Source organism: Cetorhinus maximus, chromosome 11 (genome assembly GCF_964194155.1).
Source record: "Cetorhinus maximus chromosome 11, sCetMax3.hap1.1, whole genome shotgun sequence".
NCBI classification, from domain to species: domain Eukaryota; kingdom Metazoa; phylum Chordata; class Chondrichthyes; order Lamniformes; family Cetorhinidae; genus Cetorhinus; species Cetorhinus maximus.
In genome coordinates, this window is record NC_135889.1 from 121,624,751 (window position 1) to 121,639,767 (window position 15,017).

Genomic DNA, 15,017 nt, shown 5'->3' on the forward strand with positions numbered 1-15,017 from the left:
GGACAATTCATGACGTGGAATTCTCTCAGACAAAAAGAAAAACTTGCATTTCTATAGCACCTTTCATGACCTCAGGACGTGCCAAAGCTCTTCACAACCAAAGGAGTGCTTTTTTTGAAGTGTAGCCACTATTGTAATGCAGGCAATGCAGCCGCCAATTTGCGCACAGCAAGCTCCCACAAATAGCAAAGTGATTCCGTCCAAATCAGCTGTCTTTTCAATGATGTTGATTGGTGGTGACACCAGGGAGAACTCTTTGTCATTTAGTGACCATGGGATCTTTTGCATTCACCTGAGTGGGCAGGTGGGGCCTCAGTTTAACGTCTCATCTGAACAACGGCACCTCAGGCAGTGCAGCACTCCCTCAGCACTGTAAAGGCGAGCGTCAACCTAGATTTTGTGCTCAAGTCTCTAGAGCGGGGCTTGAACCCCACCACCTTCTGTCTCTGAGGTGACGAGCGTAGGCGCTACCTACATAAACGTCACCACAGAGAAAGTGGTTAGCACGCTGTCTTATTAACACAGAAAGAATTGGCTGATTGTTATTATCTCTCCTTACGTTTCAGGCTACCGCTGTTTCAAAGCCATCATGTTCCTGACAGGCCTGATGTTTGGTTCTATCGTCATCTTCATGTTGTGCTACAAGGAGAGGGTCCTGGACACACAGCTGAGCATGGAGGCCAGTGTGGGAATCGGACTGGGCATTGGTATCCTCTGCGGCCTGGTCACCATGCTGGTGCGCAGCGTCGGGCTCTTCATGGTGGGCCTACTGCTCGGCCTCCTGGCCGCCGTGGCCACCCTGGTGGTGCTGGAGCAGTTCTACCACCCCCGCACCGTCTGGGTCCCCATCGGCCTGCTGCTGGGCGCCGGAATGTTCTTTGCAGTACTGACCCTGCAGTGGCAGCGCTTCTTCACCGTGCTGTCCACCGCCGTCTTTGGGAGCGCTGTCATCACCGTGACGGTGGATTACTTCATCGAGCTCTTCTTGTTGGTGCAGTACATCTATGAGAGGATCAAGGTGGCTCCCATGCAGCCCGTGTGCTGGTACAGCTGGGTCATCTTAGGTGTCTGGCCCGTGCTCACTGCCCTTGGTGTCCTGGTACAGTTCAAAGTCACAGCGGAAGGTTACTCACACACAGAAGGTAGGTCCATAACCAGGGAGGGTAACGGGCCTATAGAAACTGGCTGAGCTAGGCAGCGAAGAAATTGTGACGGTGGTGCTGGGCGAGGAGTTTTAAGAAGTATTCCTTGATGTACTGACACACAATAACCTTATTAATGCAAGGATTTAATGAGCAAAAATAAGCATCTTTAATAATGGTGCTCAATCTGCCTGTAACCTGATTTTAAAATCACTGAAAATGACCAAGAAACTATACTGAACAATGTAATAAAAACATTACAAATACGAACAGGAATGCTTTCAGGGAACCGTGGTGAGTTGCTGCAGTGCATCTTGTAGATAGTACACTCTGCTGCCACTGTACGCTGGTGGTGGAGGGATGACTGTTTAAGAGAGTGGATGGGGTGCCAATCAAGCGACCTGCTTTATCCTGGATGGTGTCGAGCTTCTTGAGAGTTAAGAACATAAGAAATAGAAGCAGGAGTAGACCATATGGCCCATCGAGTCTGATCCACCGTTCAATATGATCATGGCTGATCTTTTGACTTCAACTCCACTTTCCTGCCTGCTCCCCTTATCTCTTGATTTCCTGATAGACCAAAAGTCTATCTCAGGCTTAAATGTATTCAGCGATGGAGCATCTGCAACCCTCTGGGGTAGAGAATTCCAAAGATTCACAACCCTTTGAGTGAAGAAGTTTCTCCTCATCCCAGTCCTAAGTGATCGGCCCCTTATCCTGAGACTGTGCCCCCGTGTTCTAGATTCCCCAGCCAGGGGAAACAACCTCTCAGCGTCTACCCTATCAAACCCCCTTCAGAACCTTGTATGTTTCAATTCGATCATTCTTCGAAACTCCAGAGAATATAGACCCAATTTATTCAGCATCTCATTCACAGGTCAACCCCCTCTGATCCCAGAGACCAATTTAGTGAACCTTTGCTGTACTGCCTCCAGTGCAAGTGTATCCTTCCTAAAATATGGAGATCAGGGTTGCACACAGTAGCGCAGGTGTGGTCACACCAAAGTCCTATGCAATTGTGGAAAGACTTCTATGTTCTTGTACTCCACCTCAGCTACAATAAAGGCCAACATGCCTTTTGCTTGCTGTTCCTGCATTGCTAACTTCATGTGTTCCTTGTCTGAGCACACCCGAGTGCCTCTTAGCATCAACATTTACAATTTTTATACCTTTAAAAAAAACTATCCTGCTTTTGTACCCTCTTATGAGCAAAGTATTGTGGGAGCTGCACTCATCCAGGCAAGTGGGGCGTGTTCCATCACACTCCTGACCTCTCCCTTGTGGATGGTGCTCAGGCTTTGGGGAGCCAGGAAGTGAGTTACTCACCGCAGAATTCCCAGCCTCTGATCTCAGAATTCCCAGCCTCTGATCTCAGAATTCCCAGCCTCAGACATGCTCTTGTAGCCACAGCATTTATATGTCTGGTCCAGTTCAGTTTCAGGTCAGTGGTGGTGTTGATGGTGGGAGATTCAACGATGGTGATCCCGTTGAATGTTAATGTTGAACTGGGGCCGTGGGGAGGCTTTAGTGTCAAGAGCCTGATCTGGAAGATGTGAATCTTGAATCTGTGAAAGATTGGGGAAAAATGTGAGTGCAAGTGATTTCTGGACAGAGCAAATGTCCTGGCATCCAGACATTTTGCAGTGGTTCAGCCCTTTCCCCTTCAGATCGAGCTGATATATTACATAGTAACACAAACCCTACACCTTAGCTGACACTGGATAATAAAACAGAAGAATTCACTTCAGCTGTCACTTCCTTGCAGAAAAAACTCTCCCTGATACATGAAACAAGGGAATATAAATCATAAAATATCTATAATACATTAAAATTATTACCAACTATGCATTTGACGTCTGCAGAAGTTTAATCGCTGTCGTCACACACACCCTGGCAATTTTTTGCCATTTTAAATTGCAACGTCCACACGTCCAGAGTGGATGACGTGCATTTCAATAGCACCTTTCACGGCCCCAGGCTGTCACAATGAGCTTTACGGCCAATGAAGTACTTTCAAAGCGCAGTCAGTATTGTAATGTAGGAAAGGCGCACAGCAAGATCCCACAAACAGCAATGTTGCTGAAAGAAGAGATATTTTTTGTTGAAGCTTTTTTGTCTTTCACTCATCAGGACGGTTGGCAAGAAAACACCAATGTCGGGCTGTGGGACAGGGTTCAAATCCCAGCCCTGCAACTGATGGGACTTAACTTTGATGAATAACTTTAAAAAAAAATATTGAGTTGAAAGCTAGTCTCAGTGATTGGTGACCATGACAACTATCTTCGAGTGTCATAAAAACCCATCTGGTTCACTAGTGCCCTTCAGGGAAGGAAATCTGCCGTCCTTACCTGGTCTGGCCTGACCTGACATGTGACTCCAGACCCACAGCCATGTGGCTGTCTCTTCACTGCCCCTCTGAAATGGTCTAGCAAGACACGCAGTTGAAGGGAATTTTTGCCAGCGACACCCACATCCCATGGGAGAATAAAAAATAAGAACCCACCCCCCTCTGACTCAGAGGTGAGAATGCTACCCACTCAGCACAGCTGTCAGCATAAACTCACTCTAGGGAAATGCTTCATGGTAGAATGATGGGACACATGTGACACCTTTGATTGGCCACAGAGCACGCACTGACACTGTCGAATGTGACACCTTTTGGGTGAGACTTTAAACCAAGGTCTGCCCAGGGTGACCAATTCTTGTGAAATAAAATAAGGGACATTTGGTGGAGGGTGTGGGGGGGGGGTGGTGCGGGGAAGGGGGTGCGAGGGGCTGGTGACCATGAAAATGGCAGGGGGGTGGGTTTCACCGTGAGAGGTGGTTTGGGGAGGATGGGCTTTAAAATCATCCAAAATTTACAACTTATCTCGTTGAGTCACAACCACACCATCTCTCTCTGTTGGCCAGCTCACTCAATTCCAGTCCCCCTCGAGTCACTCAAACTCACCCTGAAGACTCCCAGGGTCAGTCTCCCGCATGCTGTCCTAAGAAATAAGTGTCAAAAGGCACCCCCCCTTCATCAAAATTCGGGACAATCCTTAAAAATAGGGTGCAGTTGGTTACCCAGTGTCTGCCCTCTTCGGGTGGATGTAAAACAGATTCAGTCGCAGGAGGGCAGGGCAGCCCACCCAGGGGTCCCTCGATCAATATCGCTGAGAAACAGGTCATCTGCTCATTGTGACGGGTGCTACTTGTGTGATCTTGCTGTGCACAAATGATCCCTCTCTCTTCTGCCATTACAACAGCTGAAAACCAGCTGATTGGCCGTGAAGCACTTGGGGACATATTGAGGTTGTGGACTTAAAAAAGTAAACCTTCTGTTTCTGTGGCATCCCACAACCGTGCCCTGCCCCGCCCTCCTTCCCCACCCCCCCACCCCCGCAGCTGAGGGGAGTCACCTCGGTACAGACTGAAGGGGTCTAATGAGGGGCCTTTGATGGTTTGGTTTGGTTCAGTCAACATCACTGAGAAATAGATTAACTGACCGTTATCACGTTGGGCGAGAGTGGTGAAGTGGCAATATCTGAAGGCTAACGCTGTGTGGACATGGGTTCAAATCCCACCATGACAGTTGGTGGAACTTAAGTTCAATTTTAGGTCAAATAAAATCTGGAATATAAAGCTGGTCTCAGTAATAGTCACCATGACAACTATCATTGATTGTTTAAACCTATCTGGTTCACTAATGTCCTTCAGGGAAGGAAACCTGCCATCCTTACCTGGTCTGGCCTACATGTGAGTCCAGACCCACAGCAAATGTGGTTGACTCTTATCTGCCCCCTGAAATGGCCTAGCAAGGGCAATTAGGGATGGGCAACAAATGCTGGCCTTGCCAGTGATGCCCACATCCTGTAAAAGAATTAAAAGAAAGTTGCACACATTGTCAATCAAAAAAAATGAAAAGTTCCAGAAACTCAATGTCCAATCGCCATCCTTTAACCATTCTCATAGGGAGAGGGTTGGGGGTGGGGGGAAAATCCTTGTGAAAAATTTAGACTCTGGTCCATCCTGATGTGTGTAGTGTGGGACGAAATGGTGGCCTCAGCAAATGCCTAAGTGTGTCGGCAAGAAAGCAAGTCTGATTGACCCCCATTTGTGTGTTTCCCCCTCCCCTACCCTCTACCCCACCCCGGCACCCCCCAGTAATTATCAGCAGGAGACAGAGGCGGGTTCAGCTGATGCGAATACGACAGAAGGAGACCAAGAAGAAGAGGAGGAAGCATCACAAGAAATACCAGGAGCCTGCGTACCGGAGAAAGCCCAACCCAGTACGGCGCTATGATGGAGACGTGCTCTCTCCGGTGAGTCACCATTCCTGATCTATCGCCACAAAGTCCTGTTCATCCATCACCCCCTGTGCTTGCTGACTACATTGGGGCTCCATCTTGATTTTAAAATTCTTCTCCTTGTTTTCAAGTTCCTCCATGGCCTTGCCCATCCCTATCTCCTTAACCTCCTCCAGCCTCACATTGCTCCGAGATCTCTGCACTCCTTTAATTCCGGCCTCTTGACCATCCCTGATTTTAATCGCTCCACCATAGGCGGCTGTGCCTTCAGCTGCCTGGACCCTGAAGCTCTGCAATTCCCTCCTTAAAACTCTTTGCCTCTCTACCTCCTTTAAGACACTCCTTAAAACCGACCTCTTTGACCAAGCTTTCGATCATTTGACCTAAAAATCTCTTTATGTGGCTCAGTGTCATACTTCATCTTCCCCTGTGAAGCGTCTTGTGACATTTTGTTAAGTTAAAGTCGCCATATAAATATAAGTTGTTGTTGTAGCTTGTTGATTCAACTCGCTAAAAGTAACCAAGGGTAACAGTATACCCTGTCCGAGCTGTCCTCCTTCATCTGTCATTAGCCATCACTTTAGGGCCCAGATTTTCACCCTCAAGGCGGTAAATTTGAAGGCTCACTGTGCCCCCCTTAAGGAGAAACTCCCCAGAATGAGAGTGTCTTCATTCCATGGGGGCAGGTATCACCGCCCCCAGATACAGATTGCGGGTAGCCTCAGGGGCAGCTACTCCCTATGGCACCCTATCCCCGTGCACTCCCTGTGCCCCATCCAAGCCAACTCATGTCCTCCACCGACCCCGATGGCCCCTCAAGCCATCCAAGCCAACTCATGCCCCCTTCCCCACTTCCATGTCCCCTTATAGCTCCCAATGTCACTTTAATGCCAATTCATACAAACCCACCCACCATCCTTTTCCCTTACACTCTCCACACCAACTTGCCCCCAGTCTCCACCTTGGGCAGACCTCAGGAGCCATGCTGCGATGAATCAAAATAAAGTTCTAAATATCTATTTCAGCCTTCATTATGATAAAAAAAGCACACCCATTCATGAAAGCCCATTCAAATTTTTAACTCCCCTCAAGTACTTGATCCCTGAAAAAACAGAGTTGTATACATAATCCCACATCAAAGGCAGCTAACCCTTTGATAACCCCTTTGAGTTTTCAATCAAACTGCACTTAGGACCTTCTGCTGGGATAATTATTGGTTGTGGAAAGCAGGCAAGCATTAATAATGACATAATGATAGCCCTTGGGGTATTGTCAACAACTGTAACTTATAGCCAAGATTTTTGTTATCTCTCACTAGCACAGGCAGCTGACTTTGTTCTTTTCTAAAGGGCTGAGGATTTCAATAACATTACCGCTTGATTTCTTGTAACCCCTCGCTAGACACAGGTTGCCTATTTTTAATAATTAAAGTGCTGGGAATTTAACTAACTTCACATCATGACTCTTATACAGACCTTATCCCCCCCTTTGAAAGTATTTACATTTACTCTAAAGATTCATGCCACCCACACTGTGGGTTAAGGCTCCTGCTATTGTGGAAATGTGGTCTGTTGGAAATCAGCACTGAATTCAGCTGGTCTTCTTAGTTCGAGATTCCCTCTTGTGTGAGTCCTGCCCCGCCCCCTTTCCCCTACCTGAGAAACTCAGCTCTGTTGAGAATGGGGGCAGGACACCTGGATGTGGGGTCCACCTGCCATTTTGGAAGTGCTGCCGAGTCTCCACGACTTCATGAAAATCCTGGCAAGGATTTCCACTTCTTCATTTATCTCTCCCCTCCCTTCCTGGGATGGATGTGCGACAGGTTTTGTGTTCATCATTTTGAGATGTTACAGGAACACACTGTCCCCATCAAACACTCCCAGGACAGGTACAGCATGGGGTTAGATACAGAGTAAAGCTCCCTCTACACTGTCCCCATCAAACAATCCCAGGACAGGTACAGCACGGGGTTAGATACAGAGTAAACTCCCTCTACACTGTCCCCATTAAACACTCCCAGGACAGGTACAGCACGGGGTTAGATACAGAGTAAAGCTCCCTCTACACTGTCCCCATTAAACACTCCCAGGACAGGTACAGCATGGGGTTAGATACAGAGTAAAGCTCCCTCTACACTGTCCCCATTAAACACTCCCAGGACAGGTACAGCACGGGGTTAGATACAGAGTAAAGCTCCCTCTACACTGTCCCCATTAAACACTCCCAGGACAGGTACAGCACGGGGTTAGATACAGAGTAAACTCCCTCTGCACTGTCCCCATCAAACACTCCCAGGACAGGTACAGCATGGGGTTAGATACAGCGTAAAGCTCCCTCTACACTGTCCCCATCAAACACTCCCAGGACAGGTACAGCACGGGGTTAGCTACAGAGTAAAGCTCCCTCTACACTGTCCCCATCAAACTCTCCCGGGACAGGTACAGCACGGGGTTAGCTACAGAGTAAAGCTCCCTCTACACTGTCCCCATCAAACACTCCCAGGACAGGCACAGCACGGGGTTAAATACAGAGTAAAGCTCCCTCTACACTGTCCCCATCAAACACTGCCAGGGCAGGTACAGCACGGGGTTAGATACAGAGTAAAGCTCCCTCTACACTGGCCCCATCAAACACTCCCAGGACAGGTACAGCACGGGGTTAGATACAGAGTAAAGCTCCCTCTACACTGTCCCCATCAAACACTCCCAGGAAAGGTACAACATGGTTAGGTAAAGAGTAGATGCAATGTCACTGGGCTAGAAATCCAGAGGACCTGGTTGATCCTCTGGGGGCCTGGGTTTCAATCCCACTGTGACAGTTAGAATTCAATTGATAACATTTGGAATTGAAAGCTAATCACAGTAATGGTGACCATGAAACTATCATCGATTGTTTTAAAGACTTATCCCATTCACCAATTTAGGGAAGGAAATCTGCCATCCTTACCTGGTCTGGCCTACATCTGACTCCAGACCCACAGCAACGTGGTTGACTCTTAACTGCCCCCTGAAATGGCTTAGCAAGCCACTCAGTTCAAGGGCAATTAGGGATGGGCAACAAATGCTGGCCTTGCCAATGACACCCACATCCCATGAAAGAATAAAAAACCAAGCTCCCTCAACACTGTCCCATCAAACACTTTCAGGGCTGTTTTTGACTTTTCCAGTTCTGTGACTTTAGATCGTGGCTGTATTCAGGGAGCTCCTGACCGAATGGGAGGATATTTGAACCACCAAAGGGGAAATTAATCTTTTTTTTTAAGGTTTAAATGATTTAAGAAGCAGAGGGGGAGCTGAGAGTTCTTTTACCATGCAGCCAGTTGGTGCGAGTTGCAGATTAACTGATAACTTTCAAAAGTGAACTGGATAATACCTGTAAAGGAAAGATTTGCAGGGCTGTGGGGAAAGAGCAGGAGAGTGGGACTAATTGAATAGTCCTTTCAAAGAGGCAGCACAGACACGATGGGTCAAATAGCCTCCTTCCAATCTGTATCATTCTCAGATGTTTTGAGTTAAAGAGTAAAATACCTTCTGTTGACTTATTAACATCTAAACCCTGCTCTTGCCTGATTATTTATGTTTAAAGCACTTACTCAGGGGTTAGGTAGCTATTATTCCACATGAGGTTAGTCTTGCCCCAAGAGGCTAGGGGTTCCTAACTCTAGTTGGGATGTATTCCTGGAGGCCTCATCCCATATCCTGCTGCCGCGATCTGCCCTCCCTCACACGCTTGCCATTCGTCCGTTCTCCAGACGCATCACCATTCCCACAGCCAACTGGAAATGGGCGCAGCCTCCTCCTTACCCAATCAGATAAATCTTGACTGTTAGTTACCCGGCCATTTCTTTCCCCACCTCCAACATTTTTCCTTAACTCGTAAAGAAAGTGTTCAAAGAAAATGATAATTGCACCATTTGGTTTTAACTCCCCTCCCTCTCAATACTGCAGAAAAAATTAAAGCCCCCCCAACAACCTCTTCAGTAAACCGGCTGGGACCTCAGGGGGATCACAGGCCAAGCCCCTAAGGACCTCTGCTCTACCCACCAGGCACTCAACTGGAGAATACTGCACCCCAGTAGGGTACCAAATAGCCCACCCCAAACTTGTCGATGGACAACTCAACTCAACAATGTGCATCATCACGGGTACTCTTCAGCCAACTCACCGCCCCTGGCTCCCAATCCTGAGCAACACTGCACCCCACCCACCCCCTCCCAACCCCTACATCAGGGGGGGGTAACTGAAACAGGCGCGTTACTGGAGAAGGTCTACTCCAACCCAAGCCTGCCCCTTATTCAAGGACCTCCTCAGCCCACCAGCAGTAAGCCTCCCCTCACGCCACCTCATGCGGTTAAACCGGTCACACTGAGGAGTGACAGCTGAGGCCCGACAGCAGGAAAAAAACACCCACCAAAAACCGCTCCCTGACGGTAGGCCCCACTGCACGTCCACCAGCTTTGATCTCCTAAAGCGACAGTGGAGCCTTTTAAACTGTTCCCAGCCTAGCCAAGGCCTCCGTGCAGCCACCCAACATCAGTGGGGTTGCCAAGGCCACCCAGGCTGCAGCTGTGGTGCAGTCCAAACAATGACTCACATTGTCGAGGAGTATCCACTGACTAAAGTTGAAAGCAGACGTAAAGAACTCCATCTGGCCGCTGACAAGGCTACTGATTAGGTCCATGACGATGCACATGCTAAATATATCTATAAACCCCACCTTGTGAAATTTCCCTCAGCTTCTATCCTGGGAGTTACTCTATAATTCCCTGAGATCCCAGGTTAATGGTGAAGGGTTACTAACCTCTGTCTTGGGCCCTCAGATACAGCATTTGACAGTAGGCCGCACTGGGACACTTCCCAACAAACTAACAGTAAATGAGAAGGATTTAAAGTCAAAACATTTACACGCGGGTCCCCGGGAAGTATGTCAGTATTTACAGGGGAGTCCTAGGGAGTGTGTCAATATTAACAGGGGTGTCCCCGAGTGTGTGTCAGTATTTACAGGGGGTCCCGGGTAGTGTGTCAGTATTTACAGGGGCGTCCCCAGGAAGTGTGTCAGTATTTACAGGGGTGTCCCCGAGTGTGTGTCAGTATTTACAGGGGGTCCCGGGTAGTGTGTCAGTATTTACAGGGGCGTCCCCAGGAAGTGTGTCAGTATTTACAGGGGAGTCCCCAGGGAGTGTGTCAGTATTTACAGGGGGTCCCGGGTAGTGTGTCAGTATTTACAGGGGAGTCCCCAGGGAGTGTGTCAGTATTTACAGCGGTGTCCCCGGGGAGTGTGTCAGTATTTACAGGGGGTCCCCAGGGAGTGTGTCAGTATTTACAGGGGGCTCCCCGGGGAGTGTGTCAGTATTTACAGGGGAGTCCCCAGGGAGTGTGTCAGTATTTACAGGGGGGCCCCCTGGGGAGTGTGTCAGTATTTACAGGGGTGTCCCCGGGGAGTGTGTCAGTATTTACAGGGGGTCCCCAAGTGTGTGTCAGTATTAACAGGGGGTCCCCGGGGAGTGTGTCAGTCTTTACAGGGATGTCCCCGAGTGTGTGTCAGTATTTACAGGGGGTCCCCGAGTGTGTGTCAGTATTAACAGGGGGTCCCCGGGGAGTGTGTCAGTCTTTACAGGGGTGTCCCCGAGTGTGTGTCAGTATTTACAGGGGTGTCCCCAAGTGTGTATCAGTATTTACAGGGGGTCCCCGGGGAGTGTGTCAGTCTTTACAGGGGTGTCCCCGAGTGTGTGTCAGTATTTACAGGGGGTCCCCGAGTGTGTGTCAGTATTTACAGGGGGGTCCCCGAGTGTGAGTCAATATTTACAGGGGGGTCCCCGGGGAGTGTGTGAGTATTTACAAGGGTGTCCCCGAGTGTGTGTCAGTATTTACAGGGGTTCCCCGGGACTGAGGCAGCATTTACTTCGGAACATAGGAGCAGGAGTGGGCTATTCGGCCCCTCAAGCCTGCTCTGCCATTTTACTGGATCATGGCTGATCTCCTACCTCAACACCATCTTCCCGCACTATCCATATTCCTTGCTGTCATTGGTATCTGGAAACCTATTGACCTCTGACTTGAACATACTCATTGACAGAGCCCCCACATCCCTCTGGGGTAGAGAATTCCAAAGATTTACCACCCTCTGCCTGAAGAAATTCCTGCTCAGCTCAGCTCTAAATAGCCTTCCTTTTATTCTGAGATCATGTCCGCTGGTCCTAGGCCCAGCTCTATCCCAGCCAAGGGAAACATCCTTCCTGCATCCACCCTGTTGAGCCCTGTAAGAATTTTGTATGTTTCATTGAGATCACCGCTCATTCTTCTAAACTCTAGAGAATACAGGCCCAGTCTCCTTAATCTCTGCTCATGCAACAATCCCACCATCCCAGGGATCGGCCTGGTAAGCTTTCATTGCCCTCCCTCTATGTCAACTATATCCTTCCTTAGGTAAGGAGATCAAAACTGCACACACTACTACAGGTATGGTCTCACCAACACTCTTTACAGCTGCAGCAAGACTTCCTTACTCCTGTACTCAAATCCTCTTGAAATAAAGGCTAACACACTATTTGCCTTCCTAATTGCTTGCTGTACCTGCATGTTAACTCTCAGTGACTAATGAACAAGAACTCCACATCTCTTTGGGCATCAATATTTCCGAATCGCTCCCCATTTAAGAAATACTCTGCATTTCTATTTCTCCTACCAAAATGGATAACTTCACATTTTTCTACATTATATTCCATCTGCCATGTTTTTGCCCACTCACTTGTTTGTCTAAGTCTCCTTGAAGCCCCTTATCATCCTCCTCACAGCTCACATTCCCACCTAGTTTTGTGTCATCTGCAAACTTGGAAATATTACATTTGGTCCCCACATCCAAATCATTGATATAGATTGTGAATAGCTGGGGCTGAAGCACTGATCCTTGTGGTACCCCACCACTAGTCACCGCCTGCCAACCTGAGATTGACCCATTTGTTCCTACTCCCTGTTTTCTGTCCATTAACCAATTCTCAATCCATGCCAGTATATTTCTCCCAATCCCATGAGCTCTAGTTTTGTTTACTATAACCTCCTGTTCTGGACCTTATCAAAAGCCTTCTGAAAATTCAAATACAGCACACTGGTTCCCCCTTATCTATCCTGCTAGTAATATCCTCAAAGAAACTCCAACAGGTTTGCCAAACATGATTTCCCTTTCATAAATCCGTGTTGACTCTGCCCAGTCCTACCATTATTTTCTAAGTGCCCAGTTATCACATCCTTTAAAATATATTCAAGCATTTTCCCCAATACTGATGTCAGGCTAACAGGTCTGTTGTTCCCTGTTTCCTCTCTCCCTCCTTTCTTAAATATTGGGTATACATCTGCTATCTTCCAATCTGCAGGAACCATTCCAGAGTCTATAGAATTTTGGAAGATGATCACCAATGCATCCACCATCTCTACAGCCACCTCTTTCAACCCTCTGGGATGTAGATCATCAGGTCAGGGGATTTCAGCCCCACTAAATTCTCCAGTACTACTTCTTTGCTAATACTAATTTCTTTCAGGTCCTCAACCCCACTAGTCCCTTGCCACCCCAATATTTCAGGGGGTTTCTTTGTATCTTTCACTGAAGACAGACACAAAGTATTTGTTTAGTTTCTCTACCATTTGCTTATTCCCCAATATGAATTCTCCATTCTCTGCCTGTAATGGGCCTACATTTGTCTTTACTAACCTTTTCCTTTTTACATACCTATAGAAGCTTTTACAGTCTGTTTTTATGTTCATTGCTAGTTTACTTTAGTATTCTGTTTTCCCTTTCTTTATCAATTTCTTGGTTGAATTTGAAAATGCTGCCAATCCTCAGGCTTACTGCTTTTTTTGGGCAACTTTATATGCCTCTTCCTTTGATCTAATAGGATCCTTAACTTCTCTTGTTAGCCATGGTTGGATCACTTTTCCTACTGGTTCTTAAAGGAATGTAAATTTGTTGCAAAGCATGTACTAATTCTTTAAATGCTAGACATTGCCTGTCTACCATCATACCTTTTAATGTAGTTCCCCAATCTACCTCAGCCAACTTGCCCCTCGTACCTTCATAGTTTCCTTTGTTTAGATTAAAGACCCTAGTTTTGGATTGAACTACATCACTTTCAAACTTCATGTAAAATTCTGTCATATTATGGTCACTCTTCCCTACAGGCTCCTTTACAATGATTAAAGACCCTAGTTTTGGATTGAACTACATCACTTTCAAACTTCATGTAAGATTCCGTCATATTATGGTCACTCTTCCCTAAAGGCTCCTTTACAACAAGATTATTAATTAGCCCTTTCACATTGCTCAGTATTAGATGATTGTTGAAAAAAAGAGACGTATTTTGTTGAAGCTTTATGTCTTGCACTCATCAGGACAATTCGCAAGAACACCAAATGTAACGGGATCATGTAACAATTCATACTGTTTGAGAAGAGAGCGAAGATTTGGTTGCCAAGTAAACTCTGATTGGTAGAGCCGTCTACCAATTTACATTTGGTATTCTTGTGAATTGTCCTGATGAGTGCAAGATGAAAAGCTTCCACAAAAAATATTCTCTTTCAGCAATGTCCAAGTTCTGTACTACCAAACAACTATTTACAACGCTAGACCTAAATTAGCCCGTTCTCTTGTTGGTTTCTCAACATCGTGTTCTAGAAAACTAATCTATGCTATTTTATCAGATATTTCTGATAAAAGATTTCCTTTAAAGAATCTGTTTGAATTTAGACAGGGAATGCTCAGGGGTCTCCAGGGATTAAAGATAAATGTGGAAAAAAAAAACCTCAGCTGAATTTTTCCACTTTCCTTGAATATTTCTAAGTATTGGTTAGTAAAAATGTTGAGAATGATGGAAAAATGGCTGTTTGACTGGGCGAACCGATAACTCATTGAATGCTACAGCACAGATGGTGGCCATTCGGCCCTTCATGCCTATGGTAGAGGTCTTGTAATGGAAACCTCTGGGAATTTGCCCCAACTACATTTGGCTACCCTGACGCGAGCAGCTGACACATCCTAAAACCACGTCACCTTGGAGAACGTGTGCAGATATTCCTCATTTGATTAATATATAAAACAGTGTGATAACACCAATGTGTGTGTATGTGTGTCAGCTGTGGCTCAATGGGCGGTACTCTTACCTCTGAGTCAGACGGTTCTGGGGTCAAGTCCCACTCGAGAAATTTGAGCACAAAACTTGAAGCTGATGCTCCAAGCGCAATACTGAGGGAGTGCTGCAATGTGGGAGGTGCTGACATTTGTGTGCGATGTTATACTGAGGCCCTGTCTGCCCTCTCAAGTGGATATAAAAGATCCCATGGTCACTGTTTTGAAGAAGAGCAGAGTTCTCCCTGGCGTCCTGGGCAATCACTCAACTAGAATCACAGAAATAGATGATCCTCTCTTTATCACATTTTTCATTCGTTCACGGGATGTGGGTGTCACTGGTAAGGCCAGCATTTGTTGCCCATCCCTAATTGCCTGTGAACTGAGTGGCTTGCTAGGCAATTTCAGAGGGGCAGTTAAGAGTCAGCCACATTGATGTGGATCTGGAGTCACATGTAGGCCAGACCAGGTA

General features: G+C 47.0%; 1 protein-coding gene across 1 annotated transcript in view; it reads left to right on the forward strand.

Annotated features, from left to right (window-relative positions):
- tmem198ab (transmembrane protein 198ab) overlaps positions 1–15,017 on the forward strand; it is a 78,472-nt gene that overhangs the window by 62,421 nt on the left and 1,034 nt on the right. Inside the window, exons 4-5 of the mRNA XM_078551403.1 lie at positions 567–1,142; positions 5,289–5,446. Of these exons, the coding sequence (XP_078407529.1) occupies positions 567–1,142; positions 5,289–5,446 (734 nt within the window). The remainder of the gene's footprint in view (positions 1–566; positions 1,143–5,288; positions 5,447–15,017) is intronic.